This window comes from Lithobates pipiens, unplaced genomic scaffold (genome assembly GCF_037356315.1).
Source record: "Lithobates pipiens isolate NorthernLeopardFrog02 unplaced genomic scaffold, aLitPip1_a1.2 Scaffold_28, whole genome shotgun sequence".
NCBI lineage: Eukaryota > Metazoa > Chordata > Amphibia > Anura > Ranidae > Lithobates > Lithobates pipiens.
In genome coordinates, this window is record NW_027507789.1 from 65,883,839 (window position 1) to 65,908,084 (window position 24,246).

At 44.3% G+C, this 24,246-nt stretch overlaps 1 protein-coding gene across 9 annotated transcripts in view; it reads left to right on the forward strand.

Moving 5' to 3' along the window:
* Nucleotides 1–24,246, forward strand: part of EXOC7 (exocyst complex component 7) — a 78,388-nt gene that overhangs the window by 9,765 nt on the left and 44,377 nt on the right. For all 9 annotated transcript variants that reach the window (XM_077459352.1, XM_077459353.1, XM_077459345.1 and 6 more), the window contains exons 4-6: nt 1,342–1,447; nt 1,676–1,898; nt 17,846–18,013. In XM_077459352.1, the coding sequence (XP_077315478.1) occupies nt 1,342–1,447; nt 1,676–1,898; nt 17,846–18,013 (497 nt within the window). The remainder of the gene's footprint in view (nt 1–1,341; nt 1,448–1,675; nt 1,899–17,845; nt 18,014–24,246) is intronic.

Genomic DNA, 24,246 nt, shown 5'->3' on the forward strand with positions numbered 1-24,246 from the left:
GCCTCTCATAGAGTTTAGAGGGCCGTTAGCAGTGGGACTGGACAGTGTGCCTGTGAATTCCCCTGCACCAGAAAGCTGGGATCTCATACAGCAGGGCTAAACGACAAGACATTGACCTTTTTGTTTGATGCACCTGGAATGTATTTAGCTGACTAAAAGGCTGAACAAATGGGCAAAATATCGGCAGTATCAGCCAGTTCACTAGAAACTAGCTGGCATTTGTGTATGGCAACCACTCAGTCAGAAGCCAGCCCTCGATCAGTGCCAATGGCTGAGAACGCTGACTGGTGTGTTCTGGCAGGGGGCTGTCCCCCTGTCAAAACGCAATAGATCAGCGATGAGAGTGCTGTACTAACATCGAATTGTTAGTCCTCCTGAGCGCTTCAGTTTTTTTTTTCATTCAGACCTTGCTGGGTTGAAAAAAAAAAAATAGTGTATACCAGGCTTTGAACTGAGAGTTCAATTGGGCTTTAACTGTGTTTGATAGTTTTTTCTTTTCACATCATTCTGTTAACCAATGCCACATGCCTGCAAAATTGTGGCATGTTATTTGGCCACTGCAAGCCTCTGTTTTTAATAATCTCTACCTGGAATTGCTCTTTTTTCTGCTCTCTCCAACAGATCGCTTTTAAAACCTCAACGTCCATTCATTATTTTTTTTCTGAACTGACTTTGTATGTAAAAGTACCCCCTGAGAAATTTCTAAGTGGTTTCCTTGAATGACCAGCTTTGCCACTTTCAGTTCAGATTTATGGGGCACTCTGTCACCTAAAATCTTCACAGACGTTATGCATTAAGTTTTGTGTTGCTGACCTTTTACATATTTAATATACAGTATCGCTCGGTTTAATGTGTTGTGTGATGGAAGATAATTACCCTTATTCTTAAAGTGGAATTAAACCCTTCTACCCTTTACAGCCAAGGAGGCTGCCTTCTGAGCCTGTTTGATCTGCTCTTGCCAAGGTGTTGCAATGGAATACTTTTATGATTTTTAAAGTGCATGTATAGCCACTCTATCAGACGCAACAGGAAGTAATGGGAAAGCTTTAAAAGTGAGGGTTGTCACCATAATGGGGATTTTCAGGTTCTAGATAATGTTTTCACCTTCACCTCTTGCTCTGAGGGCTGTAAAGGTTTCAATTCACCATCACTTTCAGTCTCAATGGCCATGTGACCAGGATGAATCTCAAAGGCAGTAAAAAATTAACAGGGTTTGGTTATGTATGCACCTTAAATCTGTCGGTAATTTTAAAGAAGTGTAACTCTCAATTTTGTGGGATGTTCTTAATTTTATTTGTTTTATGTATGGGAATCACTTTTTCATACTTTTATATCTTTTAGACCATCGGGACGACTAGAAGAATACCTTAGCTGCATTGCTAAAATTCAGAAAGCAGTGGAGTATTTTCAGGATAACAATCCTGACAGCCCTGAGTTAAACAGAGTGGTACGTTACCAATCATATGCTTGCTAAGAAACTATTTGTTTCGAAAATAAAAATTCAGACTGTAAATTAACTAGACCTGCTAATGGAGATCATAAATCAATCTTGTACGGTTATACTGAATTTATGTTAGCGGATTTTGCTCCTAATTCAAAAGTTATGTTCTCTATCATATAACAAAGGTAATTCTTGGACATTTTCTATAGTAATTGTATTACCCATTTTTTGCAGAAGTCGCTGTTTGAAAGAGGAAAGGAATCCTTGGATGCTGAGTTTCGTAACCTCCTTCAGAGACACAGCAAACCAGTCCCCCCTATTCTGATCTTGGACCTCATTGGTACAGATGAAGAGATAGAAGGACAAGAGGAGGGAATTCTAGAGCATCTTCCAGAAGGAATCTTACAAGACATCATACGCATCTCTCAATGGTTAATAGAGTATGGCAGAAACCAAGGTGAGTCCGTGCATATTGCTGAGGTTCTATAAAATAGTACAAGATTATTTACAATAGACCATAGTTCTTTTCTCAATTTGTATTTCATATATAGTGCATCCAGAAAGTATTCACAGTTCTGCGCCTTTTCCACGTTTTGTTTGTTATAGCCTTATTCCAAAATGGATTAAATTAATTATTTTCCTCATAATTCTACAAACAATACCCTATAATGGCAACATAGTTAGTAAGGTTGAATAAAGACACCAGTCCCTATCCCTGTACATCCCTGTACATTGCACACTCACATCGGTCCCTACCTTCTAAGGAGCCCATAACGTGACAACGTGAAAGAAGTTAGTTTGAAATCTTTGCAAATGTATTAAAAATAAAAAAAAATCACATGTACATAAGTATTTTCACAGTCTTTGCTCAATACTTTGTTGAAGCATCTTTGGCACCAATTACAGCCTCAAGTCTTTTTGAGTATGATGCTACAAGTTTGGCACACCTGTTTTTGGGCAGTTTTTCACATTCTTCTTTTTAGGATCTCTCAAGCTTCATCAGGTTGGATGGGGTTGGATGGGGAGTGTTGGTGCACAGCCATTTTTAGATCTATCCAGAGATGTTCAAGTATGGGCTCTGGCTGGGCCAATAAAGGATATTCACAGATTTGTCCTGTAGCCACTCACATTATCTTGGTGAAGACGAACCTTCACCCCAGTCTGAGGTCCAGAGCCCTGTGGAGCAGGTATTCATCAAGGATGTCTCTGTACATTTCTGCATTCATCTTTCTCTTGATCCTGACTAGTCTCCCAGTTCCTGATGCTGAAAAACATCCCCACGCAATGATGCTGCCACCACCATGCTTCACTGTAGAGATGGTATTGGCCAGGTGATGAGCAGTGCCTGGTTTCCTCCAGACACGATGCTTGCCATTCAGGCCAAAGAGTTCAATCTTTGTTTCATCAGACCAGAGAATTTTTTGTTTCTCATGGTCTGAGAGTCCATAAGGCAGGCTGTCAGGTGTCTTTTTACTGAGGAGTGGCTTCCTTCTGGCCACCCTACCATACAGGCCTGATTGGTGGAGTGCTACAGAGATGGTTGTTCTTCTGGAAGGCTCTCCTTTTTCCACAGAGAAACGCTGGAGCTCTGTCAGAGTGACCATCGGGTTCCTGGTCACCTTCTTGACTAAGGCCCCCGATCCATCAGTTTGCCCGGGCGGCCCGTGCTAGGAAAGTGTCCTGGTGGTTCCAAAATTATTCCATTTACAGATGATAGAGGCCACTGTGCTCATTGGGACCTTTAATGCTGCAGACACTTTTCTGTACCCTTCCCCAGATCTGTGCCTCGATACAATCCTGTCTCAGAGGTCTACAGACAACTCCTTGGACTTTATGGCTTGGTTTGTGCTCTGACATGTACTGTTAACTGTGGTACCTTTTTATATAGACTTTCTAAATCATGTCCAATCAACTGAATTTACCACAGGTGGACTCCAAGTTATAGAAACACATCAAGGATGGTCAGTGGTAACAGGATGCACCTGAGCTAAATTTTGAGTGTCATGGCAAAGCTGTGAATGCTTATGTACATGTGTGTTTTTATTTTTTAATAAAAATATAACAGAGGCGGAAAACAGTTGTACATTGGAAACATGAAAGTGGTTGGGCACACTAAGGTTTCAGGAATGCCCGTAGGACCGCGTATTAACAAATACTTGAAGAGTTTGTCTCAACAGGGGCCTAACTGTAAATAGTCCTGGGTATCTATCCGTGTAACCATCTCATCCAAGGCTATGCCCAGTGGCCAGATGGATTCTTAGGTGCAACTGAGAAGTAAGAGTATTGAGATGGAGGTTAAAGAAGAAATAGGGGTTGAGATTAGCTAAGAAGGGAGGAGTAAATAAGAGGGGGAAGGAAAGAAGAGAAAAAAAAAAGGAGGGGTCCTCGCAGTGGGGAGCAAGAGTGCATTAAATCGGAAGAAGGGTGGTATCAAATCTGGTGGGTTTAGTATATTCGACCCATGGCCTCCATATCTTCAGGAACTGATCATGAGTGTCCGAAAGGACAGCAGTCAGCTTTTTGTTAACCATTATATCGTCCATGCGGTTCTCAACTGCCTCAAAACTTAGTACCTGTGTATTCTATGCCCTAGCTATCATTAGTTTGGTTACAGTAAAGAGATGCAGAGCCAGTTGGTGCTCTGGACGAAGCAGTTCTGCAATTGGGTGGTAGAGAAGTGCTTCGTATGGATCTTTTTTGAGGTCAGCATGGAGTATGTTTTGGAGGAGGGAGTAAACTCTGATCCATAACCTGCGTACCCTCGGACATGTCCACCAGATGTGTGTCATTGTGCCCTACTGAGCACCCTCAGAAACACAGGGGGGGTAGGCTGGAATGAAACGGGCCAGTCTAGCCGATATGTAGTACCACCTCTAAAGTACCTTTATAGGAATTTTCTAAAATGAGGACGTTCTTTGAGCATTTGGATATCGTTAAAGTCATGACCTGCCAGTCCTCCGAATCTAGCTGTTTTACTAGTTCCCTTTCCCATTGAAGGTGATAGGGCTGTGTCAGTGGTTTTTTAAAGGTAGCAATACAGGAATAGATCAGTGATATTAAACCTGAGGTTTGGGGTCTAGCTCTGCAGAAGTTCTCAAAGGGGGTCAAAGTATAAGGGGTCGGTTGAAATTTTATAAGCCTCTGGAGAAAAAATGGCGAATCTGTGGGTAGCTGTAGTGTTCGCCTAATGGGATATAGTGAGAGGAGCATAGAGCCTCAAGTGATAATATCCTAGTGGGGATAAAAAAGAGTGGATGTCTGTGAAACCGTTTGTCTTTTACCAGGAGAACTGATGGAACTGGGGATTTGGTGGGAACAATGGGCACTGGAGAAGTTGAAGTAAGGGTAGATGAGGAGATATCAGGCCGGCCGAGTACTTGACAGAGTCCCATTTGCGAAGGGAATGGGCCAGACACAGCCCCGTCACAAGAGGGCGATGTGTGGAGGGGAGCCAGGGCAACGAGGAGATGGGTGTTGGGTGTGAGTCCACTAGGTCTATCGTGGCCCATAACGGCATTTGGTGTTTTTCATGGAGTTGGGATAACGGAGCTATGTTTGCAGCTATATAGTAGGTTTGTAGGTCAGGGACTGAGAGTCCTCCATTGATTCTGCGGGCATATAGTATTTGCTTATTGATCCTGGTATGGGTAGAACTCCTCACAAATTTCAGGATTTTATGCTGATGTATTCGTAGAATATGTCAGAATCCAGACCGATTGGACTCTAAAGAAGTAAAGTAATTTCGGCAGGTATGTCATACGAATTGCCACAATCCTGCCGAACCAGGATAATGGGAGATGAGCCCAGGAGGACAACATATCTGTCAGCTTCTTAAGTATAGGAGGAAAATCTGCCTCATAGAATCTCGCATTGGTTGAGGTGAGCCAGATCCCCAATGGGAGATGAGCCCAGGAGGACAACATGTCTGTCAGCTTCTTAAGTATAGGAGGAAAGTTTGCCTTATAGTGTCCCGCATTGGTTGAGGTGAACCGGATCCCTAGGTAGGGTAATGGGGCCATAGTGGCTGAGTACCGTCGTCGGGTAAGGCCAGGACAAAGTGTCGAACGCCTTGTTCATGTCAAGAGACAGTAACATGGTTGCTATAGACCGGCTATGTGCTGAAGTTGTATTATACGTCTAATAGCGTCTCCTGCTTGACGAACCCCACCTGGTCCTTTTTGACCAGGCGTGGTAAGGAGGAGTTTAAACGATTGGCCAGGATCTTGGTGAATATTTTAATGTCTACATTAATAAGTGAGATGGGCCTAAAGTTGGTCCAAGACCAGTGGTCACGGTCGGGTTTTAGAATCGTAACAATATTGGCGGTCAAGAGGTTAGGGGTGAGTGCATGGCCATCTTTTACTGCATTGAACATAGTCGTTAAATGGGGGCCTAAGATGTCTGCAAGCTTCCTATAGTAAAGGTCCATGAAACGCCATCCGGGCCTGGACGTTTGCCACTTTCAATTCTATTATGCCCTGTAATACTTCCGTTAACTGATTGTCTCGTCGATTAATGAAGTGTGTGTATCGAACAGTTTAGGCAATGTCAGGAAGGACTGCAAACTCTCTATTGCAACTGAAGGGGACCGACTTGTGTATGGCATTCAAAATGCCCCTCTGTTTAGTCAGGCCATTAGCCAGAAAAACTTGAGGGTACAAGGCATCGAAGTATTTAGGACAGGAAGAAGATGAGAAATTGGTCTCCTGTAGGCATGCTATGTTCGCTTTCTGTTGCTTAAGATATTTAAAAACTTTAACCCTTTTTTGGGGTGAGTTCATTCCCTTCACATTCAGGGATAGCCAGTTAAGTGTCATGGTACATGGGAAGTTAACCATAAAACAACTTTACTCATCCACCGCAAGGACCCAAAAAAAAAAAAAGGGAGATAGAGAGGGAGTGAAACAAAGAAAAGAACAAGGTAGAAGGGCATACTGTAGTACATATAATGGGCAGTAAAAAATGGTAGCATATGGTACCAAAAAAGTATGAGTGCATCTGGTTGTGGGGCTAAAGGGCTAAAGGCCCACAAGGGGGTTGGATGTTGGTCGGGACTAATGTCCCAACCAAGTGCCAACACATGGGGGGAGCAGTGATCCAACGGAACCACTTGGCATTGTTATATAATAAAATTAACCATAAATCTTTAAGCACAAGATCTGGTGCACCATTTAAGGCACTAAAGAGGAACACATCCTAAGATATGTGCTTGCCTTTTATCATGGGTCTCTCTGTTGCCCTGGGTTCCCCTCCACGGTCGAGGGGGCCCATGGCGAGCAAGCGACCGAAATTACAAGGTAGTCCCATATGGCTACCAAATATATAGAGAGGGAGGGGCACTCAATCTCAATAAAAATGTAAATCGCAAAACTAAAAGGGTGAGGAAATTACAACATATTTTGAAACCCACCCAACTCCCAGCAGGGACGAGAGACTACTGTCAGCAGTCCGCAGCACATTGACTGCTGCCGGAGAGCTAAGAAAACCAGCATTTTTGCATCGGGTAAAAACAAAACTCGACAGAGCAAGATAGAACAAAGTAGAACCTGTCAGAGCACTGTTATTCCGCTGTTTAACAGGGTGTTAGTGCACCCCTCTACAGAGGCGGCAGTAAGCTGAACACTCCAAGGCCGCCACGTAGGACCCCTGCAAAGGGGGCCAAAATGTCATACCAGATTAAGGGCTCAATGTCCTGCATCGGTAAGACCGACATATCCCGGAGGCACCATCTCGCAGTTGGGGCACCTCAGGGGGGCCCAGTTCTGTGAAGTTCTTGCAAGAAGTTGAGTGTCAGTTCAGGTTCAATTGAACAGAAAAAAAACTAGCATCTGTGAGATCAGTTATGTCTATTACTGACTCTGTAACAACATGCTGGGTGCTACATATAGTGTAAGTCTGAAAGCAGTAGGAGGCAGGCTTAAGCCTCATACACACTATCAGATTTTCTGCTGATTTTTTATTTATTTTTTTTCCCTTCAGATTTACCAAAACCATATAATATGAGGTCAAACCTTAAGAGTTTCAATTTGTTTGCAATTTAGGCAGGCCCTTGCACTACATGGTTTTGGTAAATCATAGTTACATAGTTAGTCAGGTTGAAAAAAGACACAAGTCCATCCAGTTCAACCACAAAATATAAAATAAATAATAATTAAATAATATCATACAATCCCATATACCCAATTCTATACCCACAGTTGATCCAGAGGAAGGCAAAATACCTCAGCAGAGCATGATCCAACTTGCTAAAGCAGGGGAAAAAAATCCCTTCCTGATCCCCCGAGAGGCAATCGGATTTTCCTTGGATTAACTTTACCTATAAATGTTAGTACCCAGTTATATTATGTACACTTAGGAAATAATCCAGGCCTTTCTTAAAGCAATCCACTGAGCTGGCCAGAACCACCTCTGCAGGGAGTCTATTCCACATTTTCACAGCTCTTAATGTGAAGAAACCTTTCCGTATTTGGAGATGAAATCTCTTTTCCTCTAGACGTAAAGAGTGCCCCCTTGTCCTCTGCTGATTGTAAAGTGAATAACTCAACACCAAGCTCACAATATGGACCCCTTATATATTTGTACATGTTGATCATATCCCCCCCTTAATCTCCTCTTATCAAGAGTGAATATATTCAGTTCCTCTATCTAATCTTTCTCCAGTTCCCCGATATCCTTTTTGAGAACTGGTGCCCAAAACTGAACTGCATATTCCAGATGAGGTCTTACTAATGATTTGAACAGGAGCAAAATGATCTCTCTCTCGCTCTCTCGCTCTCTCGCTCTCTCGCTCTCTCGCTCTCTCGCTCGCTCTCGCTCGCTCTCGCTCGCTCTCGCTCGCTCTCTCTCGCTCTCTCTCGCTCTCTCGCTCTCTCGCTCTCTCTCTCGCTCTCTCGCTCTCTCGCTCTCTCGCTCTCTCGCTCTCTCGCTCTCTCTCTCGCTCTCTCTCTCGCTCTCTCTCTCGCTCTCTCTCTCTATACAGGAAAGGACTTTGCTTGCTTGATGAATGTATATTCTTACATTTCTCAACATTAAACCTCATCTGCTACAAAGTCACCCCAATTAGACAGAGCATTGAGGTCGGCTTGTAAATTGGAGACATCCTGTAAGGACGTTATTCCACTGCATAGCTTGGTGTCATCTGCAAAGACGGAAATTTTACTTTTGATCCCAGACCCAATATCATTTATAAAGATTTTAAAAAGTAAGGGTCCCAGCACTGAACCTTGGGGTACACCACTGATAACCTTAGACCATTCAGAGTAAGAATCATTAACCACTACTCTCTGAATTCTTTTGGTGGTATTTAGTAAGTGCTGTGTGTTTTTTTTTATTTTTTTATTTTTTTTTTAGCCAGTTTTCTATCCATTTACAAACCATTTCCAAACCTGTAGACTTTACCTTACACATGAGTCATGTGTGCGGAACTGTATCGAACGCTTTTGCAAAATCCAAGTATACCACGTCCACCGCCACCCCTCTGTCCAAGGTTTTACTTACCTCCTCATAAAAAGAAATCAGGTTTGTCTGACAACTTCTGTCTTTCATGAATCCATGCTGTCTGTTGCTTAAAATATTTTTTTCCTGCAAGAACTCGTCTGTGGTCTTTTATTAATCTCTCCAGTATCTCCCCAACTATAGAAGTTAAATTAACAGGTCTATAGTTACTTGGTAAAGACTTGGTTCCCTTTTTAAATATAGGCACCACATTGGCCCTGCGCCAATCCAGTGGTACTAATCCTGTCATTAATGAGTCCCTAAAAATTAGATACAATGGCTTTGAAATTACAGAACTCAATTCTTTTAGGATCCGTGTGGATGCCATCAGGTCCAGGTGCTTTATCCACCTTTTATTCTGTCCAAATATTTCTGGACCATAAGACTTTTGAGCCATTGTGGATTTGGGGCTGTGTCACTACCACCTCCATTATGGACATGAGCTCCCCCATGCTCCTTTGTATACACAGAGCTGAAGAATGTATTTAATAAATTAGCCTTCTCTTTGTCCCCAGTCACCCACTGCAGATTATTTTGTAAAGGACCTACATGCTCAAATCTGAAGACAAAAATCAGCAGAAAATCTGACAGTGTGTATGGGGCTTGAGGGTTTCATGGAATCATTTGTAACTTTTCTGTGCAGAACCGTCAACATGAGAGGTTACATGTCATCAGTCCTTAGGGCCTGCTATGAACCTTTGGGCCTGCAAGTACAAATGATATTTGACATTTCATGATAGTATTGAGAACTTGTCAGTTGACAGCTTGCCCTTATTGGCCAATAAGAAACATGAATTGGTGGTTGAGCTCTTGATACTAGTAGCGTGCTGTTGCATGTTCTATTGCTACTATTAGGGACAGGTTTACCTTAAAGAGCCACTGTCTTGACAATTTAGGGCAGAGTAACACTACAATTGTCATTTTTCAGTATACGAAAAATGTATTGTATTTTATTTATTTTTTAACGAGAGAGAGCTTTCTTTTGGTGGTATTTAGTAAGTGCTGTGTGTTTTTTTTTTTTTTTTTTTTTTTTCTTTTTTCTTTTTTTTTACTATAAAAAGGGAAAAAATACCACAGATTTTTTTTAAAAAACTGTTTCTCTTTCGTTCATTGACGGACAGCACCTTTAATCTTGACCTTAGGGTTATATCGCCACCTTCAGGTGAGCACTAGGCAGAACATGTAAAAACAGCAAAGCTGCACAGTAATGTCCTACTTGCTATAACCCCTCACTCTGCTTCCAGCAGCTCAGTTTTTTTTCTCTGCCTAGTGTAGAAGGACCTGGTTCCCTGTGGGGACAATTGGTCCTGGGAATTTTTTTCTGCTTTTTGATTCCTGTGATCTACAGTCAACAGCCGGGCTGAGTGACAGACTGGATAATCTAGATCCTGGTACTCTCCCCAGCCTCACCATCCAGCATGTGCTGACCTTAGCCACGCTCTGGGTCGGTCACGATATGCCCTGTCTGATCCAGGGGTGGCCGGCGTGCTATATGCTCCGGGGCACACATATGACCGGGCTACTGCTGTCCTTGTCAAAGTGTGCCATCGCTGACAGCCACCCCGTACTGCTCGGGTGATGGGTCTGTCTGTGGAATGCATCCAGCAGTCCCTGCAGGAGGGGTAAGTAAGGTTCCATCTGTCTTGGCAGGATGGAGCAGCTAGGCATTCCCTGGGAGGTCGATTAGGGGGTCTCTCCCTCTCCCTGTCCCTCTCCCTCCTCCCCATGCTGGTGGGCCGCTGTGTGACTGGTGCATAGGGGGTGCGGTGCACGTACCTGGGCGGAGATCCTTGGGGGGCGGGGGGGGGCTGCGCTTGGCTCTAGGCCCTGGTAAGTGGCTGCGCTTGGTGGTCCGCTCATCTCTTTCCCTGGTTTAGGCTGTTTTTTTGGGGTATCTGTGTGTGCCATGTGGGGAACTTGGTGTTGGGCGTATCGCAGCCACTTTCTTGTAGCCCGGTGGCCATTTCCAGGCGCTCTCAGATGTTTTTAACTGAGGGGGCCAGCGCCCATTTTCTAGTAGCCTCAGTTTTGTTTTACCCTAGCTCTGGGCGGCTGGTTCATTCTGGAACAGCGCAAAACTGACACAGAACACCTCGTGGCTGGCACAAGGGAGAGCATACGACGGCAGCACAGCACAGTACCTGGGTCAAGGTGGTGAGTCCTGCGGGGGGCCCTCAGTCTGTGGCAGCTAGGAGGGTGGGCATTTTGTGTGGCTCGCCTTAGGTCCCTAGTGGTGATAGGCGAGAGTGGGTCAGCATGGCATCAGAAGCCGGCGCTTCTTCCCCAGACATCCCTGTTATTGCAACTGGTTCCCCTGCACCTGCGGTGCCTATGGACGCTCTGTCGGTGGTCCTTGAGTCCTTTGTTGCCACGGTGGAAGTGGCGGGCGGGTGCAAGGGGGGTAAAAAATGCCCACTCCCCCAACTTTCTTCTGGTTCAGACTCTGGTCCCGCTGTGACAGGCAGCCCCTGTTCTGACGTTTCAGAGGATTCGGACCAGGACTGTTCGAACAGTGAGGATGACTCTGTGTCCGGGTCAGCACAGGAAAAAGTGCTGGTAGGAGCACTTATCACAGCGGTGTGGGATACCCTAAAGATAGAGGATATGGCGAGGGCATCTGCAGAGGTGTCAGTCCCTTTTGGGTCCCACCAGCTGGCCTGCACTGCTAAAGTGTTTCCCTACCTAACTTATTTTGTTAGTGGGGAAGCCCACAGTGGGCCTTTTTGGTCCCAAGATGGATGGCAGTGCGTTACCCCTTTGAGGAGAGTTTCCTATAAAAATGGACATCTCTGGTGTCACAGACGCTTACTGAATGGGCTAAGTTGTTGCACCGCGAGTTGGAGAAGCAACAGGTTTCCCCTGTCTGCGTGGAACTGGCAGACCAGTTGGTGCAGGGCCTGAAGTCAGTCTGTGATGCGGCCTTAGATATGGCCCCCTTGCTTTCTAGAGCCTCCGTATTGGCTGTGGTGCTACGTCACCTGATTTTTGGCTAAAATTCTGGTCTGCGGGCCAGGCATCCAAGAAGGCACTGGCGAATTTGCCCTCCCAGGGGGAGAGGCTATTTGGAGCCTTGCTGGATGACATTATTAAGAATGTTACTGAGGGAAAGAGTACTTTGCTCTCACAGTCCAAGAAGGGTAAGGAACCATGCCGTAGGCAGGGGACCTCCTTTTCTGCTCGGAAGCAGATTTTTTGCCCGCCTCGGTTGGCAAGTAATCTTTCCAACAAGTGGGTCTGTGAACTGGTTTCATCAGGCTACAAGATAGTTTCTTTCTTGTCTGCCAAACAGATTTTTTATTTTTTTTCCCCTCCAACCTTCATCTTCTTCCGGCCCGTCGGAAGGCCCTGTTCGGAGCAGTACAGGAACGGCTGCTGCGCGGCGTGATAGTACCTGTGCCGATGCCGGAAAGGTTTCAGGGATTATACTCCAATCTGTTCGTAGTCCCAAAGAAGGATGAAGGATCTCAAGGCCCTCAACGGCTTTGTGAAAGTACAAAGGTTCAGGATGGAATCCATTCGCTCCGTGGTTGCTGCACTCCATCAGGGGGATTTCTTGGAGACCTTGGTCATCGAGGACGCATACTTGCATGTCCCCATATGCGTCAGACATCAGAGGTTTCTACGATTTGCAGACGGGGACGAGCACTATTAATTTGTAGCTCTCCCTTTTTGGCCTAGCGACGCCACCAAGGGTCTTCACCAAGGTGCTAGTCCCAATTCTGGCACTGCTAAGGCAACGAGGGATCGTAATCGATGAACTCCTCCCGAGAGCAGCTTCCGCCTCAGAATTAAGGGAGGAGGTGGTGATCACCATACAGACTCTTCGAGAGTTTGGTTGGGTGCTGAACCTCCAGAAGTCGGTGTTGGTGCCGACTCAATGCCTGGAGTACCTGGGCTTAATTGTGGCCTCCTCCGAGGCGAGAGTCTTCCTCCCTTCAGACAAGCTGCAGACTCTTCAAGCTGCGGTGAATTTATTGGTGTCCGGCAGGTGGTCGTCGCTGCGTTTTTTGCATGCGAGTTCTGGGTCTCATGGTAGCCACTTTAGAGGCAGTACTGTGTGCTCAATTCCACACTCGAGTCTTGCAGAAAGATATCCTGTCCAAATGGGACAAATCTCCGACATCCCTAGATTGTCAAATTCGGGTGAGCCAGCTAGTCAGGGATTTGCTGCTCTGTTGGCTGAGGTCTCCGGCCCTTCAGTCCAAGAAGTCATTCCTTTCTCTTCATTGGCCGGCTGGGGGGAGTTTGGGGCATACAGTTTAGCCCAGGGTCGCTGGACGCAAGAAGAATCCTGCCTGTTGATCAATGTGCTGGAGCTTCAGGCGATCAGACCTTGCCCCTCCACATGGTCACAGAGGCTGCAGGGTCGCCTGGTCAGGATCCAGTCGGACAACGCCATGGCGGTGGCGTATGTCAACCATCAAGGAGGGACAAGGAGCTCGGCTGCAGCACTGGAGGTCGCTCACATTCTTCAGTGGGCAGAGCAGCAAGTGCCAGCTCTGTCGGCCGTGTACATTCCAGGTGTAGAAAACTGGCAGGCGGACTACCTAAGCTGCTGGACCAGAGGGAATGGTCTTCTTGCATCCGGATGTATTTCTGCTCCTTTGCCTAAGGTGGGGCACAACAGATGTGGATATCTTGGCCTCTCGACTCAATCGGAAGGTACAGAGGTTTGTGGCCAGGTCAAAAGATCCCTGAGCGGATGCGTTGGTGGCTCCATGGGGGCATTATCGGCTGATTTATGCCTCCCCCCCCCCCCCCCCCCCCACACTCAGACTTCTTCTGCCACGTCTGCTAGTACGCTGACATAGTATGAATGGCGGCTGCTGATGCGCAAGGTCCAATACTTGATCCTTCCTTACCGTCGCTGGTTTTAACAGCATGGCTGTTGAAAGGCAGGTGCTAAGGGGCCGAGGTCTGTCGGACTCAGTAATCTCCACTATGCTATTTCTTCCAAAGGTTGTTTCAGCCTTTCATCTGAATGAGGACATTGTGCTTTCGTCCTTCTGTCCTCGGCCGTCACATCCCAAAGAGGTTGCCTTGCATTCTTTGGACATGGTCCGGGCTCTGCGGGTGTATCTGTCTGCTACAGCTCCTTTTTCGGAGGTCAGACTCACTGTTTGTATCGGTGGCTGGTCCGAAGAAGGGCCTAGCGATCTCATTAGCCACCATTTCTCGGTGGATCAGACCGTGGTTCAGGCTTGCGCTATAAGGGGGCGGACGCCCCACTTTCCTGTCACAGCCCATTTGACCAGGGAAATCAGTGCCTCCTGGGCTTTATGACATCAAGCATCCATTTCCCAGGTGTGTAAGGCGGCGACCTGGTCATCCATTCACAAAATTTTACAGGGTTGATGTGAGTGCTTTTTAGGATGCTTGCTTCAGCCGCAAGGTTTTGCAGGTGGCTGTTTAAGGTTGTTGAGGAGTTCTTGTTATGGGTGGAGTTTATTTTCTTGCTGTTCTCGCCCCTCGTTTTTTGACACTGCTTGGGGACGTCCCCTAAGGTCAAGATTAAAGGTGCTTTGTCCGTCAATGAACGAAAGAGAAAATGGGATTTTTATACTGACCGTAATATCCTTTTCTTTGAAGTTCATTGACGGACACAGCACCCACCCCTCCTATTTATGTTTGTACTGCTTTTTGACAAACTGCGCTGCTGGAAGCGGAGTGAGGGGTTATAGCCAGTAGGACCGCCCCCTGGGCGGTACTGTGCAGTTTTGCTGTTTTTACATGTTCTGCCCAGTCCTGTCCAGAAAGTGGCAATATAACCCTAAGGTCAAGATTAAAGGTGCTGTGTCCGTCAATGAACTGCAGAGAAAAGGATTTTTACGGTGGGTACAAAAATCCTATTTTCTGTTAAAATATAAATGCCAGAATTAGTACCACCCCCATTCCAAAAAAGTTGGGACGCTGTATAAAAGCTACATAAAAATAGAATGCAATGATTAGCCAGTCTCATAAACCAATATTTTTCTCCCAATAGAAAATAGAAAACGTATAAATTGTTTAAAATGAGAAAATGTACCATTTTAAGAAAATAATAAGGTGAGTTTGAAATTAATGGCAGCAGTAAGTCTCAAAGTTGGGACAGGGCCATGTTTACCAAAAGTGTAGCATTCCCTCTTCTTTAACCACTTCCCGCCTGGCCTATAGCAAAATGACGGCTGGGCGGTGGCTCAGTTATCCTGACTGGGCGTCATATATTTCGTCTTTCAGGATAACCGCGCATTGCGGCGATCGGTGGTGCGGTGTGACCGTCTGACACATCGCTGCACTGATCTCAGTAAAGAGCCTCCGGCGGAAGCTCTTTACCACGTGATTAGTTATGTCCAATCACAGCTGCTCATGATGTAAATGGGAAGACCCGGTGATCGGCTTTTCCTCACTCGTGTCTGACAGACGCGAGTAGAGGAGAGCCAATCGTTGGCTCTCCTCACAGGGGGGTCTGCGCTGATTGTTTATCAGTGCAGCCCCCCCTCGGATGACCACACTGGACCACCAGGAACTCCACTAGGACCACCAGGGAAGGGGGCAACATGTGTGCACTGATTGGCACCAGTATCTACTAAAAGAGAACAGTGATGCCCAGCAATGCCACTCATTAGTATCAGTGCCACCTCATCATTGCCTGTCAGTGCAGCCATATCAGTGCCCATCATTGAAGGAGAAAACGTATTTATTTACCAAAATTTGTAACAGAAACAAAGAAACTTTTTTTATATGTTGCGTTAAAAATAAAAATTGCAGAGGTGATCAAATGCCACCAAAAGAAAGCTCTATTTGTGGGAACAAAATTATAAAAAATTTGTTTGGGTACAGTGTTTTATGACTGCGCAATTGTCATTCAAATTGCGACAGCGCTGAAAGCTGAAAATTGGCCTGGGCAGGAAGGTGTCTAAGTGCCTGGTATTGAAGTGGTTAACAATAATCTGTAAACTGAGGAGACCAGTTGCTGGAGTTTTGGTGGGAGAACCTAAAACCTGGCTATATCTTTCAACATTGATGGTGCTTTTCCAGATGTGCAAGCTGCCCATTCAGTACTCACTGATGTACCCCTATACCACTAGAGATGCAGACTTTTGAACTGAGCTCTGTTAAGCTGGAAGGTCTCTCTCCTCTTTTGTCTGGAGGATGTGGTGCCCATGGTTGCCAAAAATGTCAAATTTCAACGTTGGCCCGGTCTTCTGTCGCCGTCTTCTGTTCTTCTCTTCTGGAGATGTTGCCTCTTTGCTGTCTCCGGCCACAATGACAGGGACGCGGCGTGCGGCGACTTATATAGGGACATCTCCGGATGATGTCCCCGCCCATTATGATGTCACAGTCCCAGAGGACATTATTTTTTTTCTTAACATACAGTGCATTTTCTCAGTTTAAACATTTGAAATACCCCAAAACGCATCTAAGATGAGTGCGCTGTCTCTTAAAATCATTAGTGTCTTATGTGCAATCAAATAAGTTATCGTAATAAAGATAATTTATGAATAATTATGAAACCTATATCAAAATCATCAAATTAAAAAATTAACATATAATGCAATTCAAAATAGAATTCATACAATTTACAGTATGTGCTATAAACAAATTGCAACATTCAATAGAGTTTATCAAATTGCAAGTGCCATAGCAAACAATGAGAAGTCCCAAATATGTGTAATCTACTCCAAAGCTGATGTGGTGATGGATTCAGCCAAAATTAACAGCAGCCTGGAATTAATCCAGCCAAATGTCTCAAACCCCTCTCAAAGAGCTCGAGTCCACAATCCTCTGACCAGGAATACTCCATGACCCAGTATCAAAAATGACATGAATTTTATTTTAAGCAAATATACTCACAAGAGTAGACAGCAATCTCTTAGCTCAAAACATGGCGCTACTGGCTGGCATCAAGCATGTGTGATGTCTCAGGCACTTAAAAAAACTGAATGGATCTGCAGCTGCTGATCCATTTTATTCTGTGCCTATTCATAAGCTCTGCTCTCTCTACTTCCCCTGTTGGAAGGGGAAGGGGAGGGACAAGCACTGTAAATAGTACCTTGTGATCGCTATGATGACCAACAGCAATCACACAGTGCCCAGCCCTTTGGCTCAACTGGATATGGTGTCTCTGTGCTTCGAGCTGTCTAATGACAGCTCGGAACAGCACTCAACTGGTGGATAGTCGGTTTGATGGCTGTTTATCCAGTGCACTGGTTAAATAAAGTGCTATTGATCCCCCATTGATAGACCTACTATGGTAAGTCAGTGGTTACCTTGCCAAATGTCTTGTGATAATTATATATTCTCTCAAAGTGGCGTTTTCCCTTAAAGTGCACTTTATCTTATCAACTAGAACTACAATATTAGATTTGATGTAGCTTTAAAGTGGAGTTGCAGCCAAAAAAAATAAAAAAAAATAATTCATGAATGTTCCTTTAAAAAATCACTTCTCCTCAGCTCAGGGCTCAGCTCTTCCTCTTGTCAATCATCTGGGACACGTGACAGGTCCCAGATGATTGCGCGGCCAATCACGGGTTGCGTCGCACATGTTACAATGCCGGTGCCGCCCAACGGAGGGGGAGACAAGCAGGGCTTCGATCCCCTGCATCGATGGACACCCTGGGAGAGGCGAGTGTCCGATTATTAAAAGTCAGCAGCTGCAGTATGTGTAGCTGCTGACTTTTAATTTCATTTATTTATTTATTTATTTATTTTTTTTTTAATGGCAACACCACTTTAAGTCTTCCTTATTGCCTGCTTTACTATTAAACATAGTTTCTATCATTTTTAATGTCCAGCTTTATTGTATTGCTTTCTGACTTTTATAATTGTCTCTCTTTTTCTGCATTGTTGCAATCTGACCTTCTATTTTCATTCTGTTTACTTTTGTCCTTATTGAAGTTGTTTCATTCATTCATTTGCTTCTCCTTGCAGACTTCATGAATGTATACTACCAGATTCGCTCCAGCCAACTGGATCGTTCAATAAAGGGACTGAAAGACCATTTCCGAAAGAACAGTGCAACTCCCGGGGTCCCCTATTCTCCCATTGTGCCTAACAAGAAGAAGGATACCCCCACCAAGAAACCAGCCAAGAGGCCAGGTCAGACTTAATATGCACTGTAATTCTTATCTTTCCACGCATTCCACCCTCCGTATACTTGCCTGCACTATGTGGTCAAAAGTTTGTGGATACCGGACAATCACCTTTCTGCATGTTTAGAAGGCTGTGGGTACCCCTTTAAATTACTGAGTTCAGGTGTTTCCAGTGAAGGGTGTTGTTAGTGCTACAGTATACAAAGACAGTTTAAACAATTGTGCGCATCCAATTTGGAGAAGGTCCTTTCCTGTTTTAGCCTAACTATGCCCCTGTGCACAAAGCCTCCTGTATCTAATTATTAGGTACCCTTTAATGACTGGAATAGTACCACTAAATTGCCGTAAGGCCAATGTAGTGCCTATAATTCCAAATGCAAGTCTTTACCAATTAACTATAGACATATTTATCTTCTGCAGTTTGGAAGATTCTGGAGAGTTTAATAAAATGCCACATAGACGAGTTCTTGCTGGGAAAAACGGACGACATGGATTCATGAAGCATAGAAGTTGGCAGACAAACCTGATTTATTTTTTATGAGGTGATAAATAAAACCTCAGACAAAGGGGTGGCTATAGATCTAGTATACTTGGATTTTGCAAAAGTTTTGACACATTTTTATAGTTAAAATTGATTCAGGGTCTTCACTAACCCTGATGCAGCTCAAGAGTGGTTGAATGCAAAATGGCATCTGTCCTGATTACTCTGGAATAGCATTGCTGTTAGGGAGATTCCTTTACCTTGCTTGCCCTAGCTCTACATTTTTTTGATGCAACAAGTGCTTGATAAATGCCTTTGCTGCACTGGCAGTGAATGTTTGCTATTTTTCTATTTCCTTTTTCCACTGTTTAGAGCAACATAATACTGAACTACACAGACTACCATTTCAATTTAACACTCGGTTTTTATTTTTTTCACCACAGTATTTATTTAGTCAACAGTTAGTAGCTACATCAGTTATTTATGGTTTGGCTTTTGGCTGCAATTGTTACGTCACTTGCCGTTTTTGTTCATTGTTACATATATAGTTTTACTGCCATGCATTTTATCTCATTACCTGCTATCTCGTTGTTATTTCCTGATATGCTGAACATAACTATTCATCTACTTGATGACTAATCTCAATACCTTTTTGTCATGGAATTTGAGGGGTCTGTGTTCCCAAGTGTTTACCACAATACTTAAATCCAATGCTCACGTGATATGTCTTCGGGAGACGCATTTGAACTCATTGATCACTTCAAAAAGCCTTGGATGCAGTGGACGGGCCTTTCCCATCATTCCTCTTATTCTAGGGGGGTATCTGTATTGGTGAACCGCTCAGTCTCATGGGAGTGTGTGAAGGTTCAGGCAGACCCCCATGTGAGGTATGTCTTTATCCGGGGACACCTACCTTCACTTCCTTTTGTGTTTATGGGTATGCAGGACCCCCCCCCCTCCTGCTAACCTACAGGTGGTTAAAGAGGCGATGGTTTTTGCTGCAATGTATCCAGAAGCCAATGTTTTATGTTTAGGTGATTTCAACCTGCTCTTGGACCTGGTCATGGATAGACATGGTGACCCTCTGGCCACGCAGTCCCAGACATTGTCTGCTTTTGGTTCCTTGGTCTCTGAGTTCGGTTGGAGTGACTTATGGCGGGTTTCCAATCCCATATTCGTGGTCCAACCACCTGCAGAGGCCGTCTCTCAAGAATTGATTTGGCATTAGGTAATACGTTTCTCAACAAATTGTCCTTTATCACATATCTGCCTAAGGGAGTGTCAGACTATTCGCCTTTGTCACTATCGATTGCTACTGGGGCTACTGAAATCTGCAGACCCTGGCGGGTTTAGCCCATTTGGCTGTCCCTGATTGGGTCCAATGACAGGATATCAGATCAACTAGCGGCTTTCCTGGAAGCCCATGGCTCTGAATGTGGTTTAATGTTTTGGGATGCCTTGAAGGCTTATTTGAGAGGGACTCTTAAGTCCACTATATCATTTATTAAATGTTCTTCCTGACAAGACAGGGAAGATCTAGCAAAAAAGTACCAGACAACTGAAGCGACCTATTTGACAGCCCCAACTAACTCTAACTGTATCCACTGGGAGTTTGTCTCATTTATATTAAGACCATATGTCTGCGGCTGCAAAAAAGGAATTCATTCTATACCCAGCATAAATATTTTGAATGTGGGAACCAGTCCATTCAGTTACTAGCCCATATGGCTCCACAGCAGTCGGATAGCTCTGTAGTGAATAAAATAATACATCCTGATGGTACGGAGGCCCGTTTGGCTGGAGATTTACTTGCTTTCATGACTTCTGTACAAGTATGTATGACTCTACCCGTACACTTACCAGTCAAGACATTGAGGCATACCTTTCCGATTTGATATTCCCTACATTAACTCAGGAACAGGGGGAGGACTTAGATGCAGATATCACTGAAGTTGAGGTCAGGGAGGCAGTACCGTCTATGGCTAAGGGAAAGGCCTCGGGTCCCGATGGTCTACCCTTGGAAATATATTGCAGATACCTGGACGCTCTTGCCCCGGTTCTGGCACAGGTCTATTCTACGGCTTTTCAAGACGGGAGACTGCCACCATCTATGTACTCCGCCACGATGGTCCTTATTCCTAAACCTGAGAAAGACCCGGCTGATTGCGCGTCATAACATTTCTTTATTGAATATTGACTATAAAATACCAACAAAGATTCTGGCCAAACGTCTCAATGCAATCATTCTTGGTATAATTCATCCAAACCAAACTAGCTTTATGTCAGGAAAGTCTACCTCCATTAACATACGAAGAATGCAACTAATAGCTCAAATTAGAAAATTTCTGCCTGAATCTTGTGCACTGGCTTCGCTAGACACTGTGAAAGCCTTCGACTCAATAGAATGGCATTTTCTTGTGACTGTGTTGTGCTCATTTGGCTTTGGCACTAAATTCCAACAATGGGTCACTATAATTTATAAGGATCCCACGTCTAACCTTTTAGTCAATGGTCTCCTATCCCTTCCATGCAGGGATTCTCCATGCCCTCTTAAGGTAGTGACTTTGTTTAAATATATGGGAATCATTATTACCCTGTCTCCTTCAGAGGCTTCCCAAGCAAATCTGGATCCTCTGGTTACCATGATTAAAGCTAAACTTATTGTCTGGGCCAAACTTTCCCTGTCTGTGGCAGGCAGGATTAATCTCATTAAGATGATCCTTCTACCCGAGTGTCTGTACATGACTTCTCACATGCCTGCTTCTGTGCCTAAATCATTTTTTTAAAACCCTGGACACACTGCTTATCACCTTTATTTGGGCCACCCATAGGCGGAAACTTAAATTCTCCACTCTGCAGCGCCCTAAGGCTGATGCTGGCATGGCATTGCCTAACTTATACTATAATTATTTGGCTGGGCAGCTACGCCATCTGACAGACTGGTTGGGACCGGCTACGCCAGCGGTGATTGAGTCATATCATGCCTATGCCCTTAAAATCAAACATCTGTTGATAGCACTGGTGGCACCTATGGCCGTCCTGGGGAAAAGACATATACCAATATTGACATTGGTCCATACGGTGTGGAGGAAGACCAAGAAAATGACTAATTTTCAGGGTACTAATGAGGCACTACCTCTGGCACAATCCAGTGTTCTTCCATTTAATGAAATTTGTGGATTCCGGGAGCGTAGCGGAATGGTTTCTCTGGACAATATCTATGATGGAAATGTATTGGCTTCTTTTCAGGGATTGCAAAGGAAATATGAGTTGCCCCAATCTACCCTTTTATATGTATTTACAACTTCGACATGTGCTACATACTCAATTTTGTATTCATGACACTGACTTCTCAATACCCACTGATAGGAGTGCTTCAATGTCAGGGCCCTAGGGGACTTATCTCAACACTGTATCTACAATTACTCTCTGCCACGATTAGTGAGGCTCCACTGGAGGTGCTCTTCAAGTGGCAACAACTTGCCCCTGATTTGTCTGATGAGAATTGGGAGTAGGCATACTCTGCCCATCTATCTGTATCTCCTGCAGTCAACAATAAATTGATCTACCTTTTATATGCATCAATCATATACCTACCTCTGCCTGCACTAGGTGCACCTGTCTGCGCGTGGCTTTCGGACATGTTATGTAGCTTTGTCCAGTTATAGTGAGATACTGGCAACAGGTGACAGAGGTATTGTCTGCGGTCTTATCAATTCCTATTCCATGTACCCCACTGGTGTGTCTGCTGAGGGGTCCTCGACAAGGAACAATGGCCAAGATATATTAGGACCATGCTACTGGAGACATTATTTATGGCCCGTAAAGCTGTAGCACTTGGGGACAGGAGGTGCATTGGCGGTAAAGGGCCGCTATTTTTAGCTGCACTCTACCGTAGGATTTGCGGTGCTATTAGGCTCCTAGCGAGGCAGTTTTACCCCCTGCTAGTGGACGAGAAAGGGTTAAAAACCACCGCAAAGCGCCTCTGCAGAGGCGCTTTTGCCGGCGGTATAGCCATGGTGCCCCATTGATTTCAATGGGTAGGAGCGGTATTCGCACCGCTCCAAAGATTCTGCTAGCAGGACATTATTTGCCATCCTGCTGGTGCACCTCTCCAGTGTGAAAGCCCTGGGGGGTTTCACACTGGAGACAGAGCAGATGCTGTTTCAAGTCGGTTTGCAGGTGTTATTTTTTAGTGCAATAGCGCCTGCAAAACGACCCAGTGGGAAAGGGGACTTAAGTGGCTCCAGCCCACACCTCCATCCATACATACATGGCTTTGGTTGGTGAATCGGGTATTACCCTATGAAAAACTCATATATGAACACAGGGATTGCCCAACTAAGTATAAAAAAGTGTGTGATGCTTGGTGTTCTTCTGCCCTTACTGTAACCAACACACCACTGGGCAGCACAGTGGTGTAGTGGTTAGCACTCACACTTAGCAGTAAGAAGGGTCACTGGTTCGTATCCCAACCATGACACTACCTGCCTGGAGTTTGCATGTTCTCCCTGTGCCTGCATGGGTTTCCCTTGGGTACTCAGGTTTCTTCCCACACTCCAAAGACATGCAGGTAGATTTAATTGGTTTCTGTCCAAAATTGGCCCTAGTATATGAATGGGGACCTTGGATTGTGGGCTCCTTGAGGGTAGGGACTGATGTGAGTGTGCAATATACAAGGAGAGGGACAATTGTAGACACTCACTCAGGTTGAACTGGATGGACTGGTGTCTTTATTCAACCTTGCTAACTATGTAACATAACTATATCACTAAAAGATTTGAGAAATGGCTATTGTACGTTAGTGTTTCTAAGGGGTTTTCGATAACGTGTATCAGGATCATTATGCTGAGAAATGCAGTGTACTTGTAAAGACATTGACATTTTTGCACTGTAAGATGTACCACACTGTTTTGTTCGCTCATGTTGAGCACATTTTATAACCGTCATTGTCATGTACCTCTTTCAATAAAAAGAGTTTAAAGTTGATTCAGGGAATATCTGATTGCATCTCGGGGTGCTGGATTTTTTTCCTTCCTCTTGATCAACTTTAGGTATAGGATTGTGTATATAGGATATATGGTAAAAGAAAAGGATTGTGTATATATATATATATATATATATATATATATATATATATATATATATATATATATATATATATATATATATATATATATATATTTTTTTTTTTTGTTTCCCCACTTTTATTGGTTGAACTAAATGGATTCTATATATATCAAGATATGGTTTGAAGAGTGGTATGGAAGAAGTTTAAAGGTCCTGACCTCAACTTTCATCTTTCATTCACACCATTGGAATGAATTGGAATGCTGATTGTAAGCCAGATCTTCTCGCCTAAAATCAACACCTATCAAAAATTTTCACAAACACTCCAAAGTCTTGTGGAAAACTTTCCCAGAGCAGAAGCTGTTCTTGCAGTAAAAGTGGGCCAGATCCATTATATTGCCCATCGTTTTGGAAAGCGATGCCCAACGATCTTATATAGGTGTTATGGTCAGGTGTCCACAAACTTTTGGCCATAAGGTAAATGTCCTGATAAAAGGTTCACATTTTAGTTTACTATTCGGCATTGTTACTGATGACCTATGTTGTTATCTCCAGAAAGTTTTAGGTAGTTATTAGGAAGCTGTATTTGGCTTTTTATCACAATCAAATAAATATATGAGTTATTTGAAAAAGTACATTACGGTAAGTGTTTGACGTTTTAGTTGATTTTGCTTAGGCAGGAGCAGTTT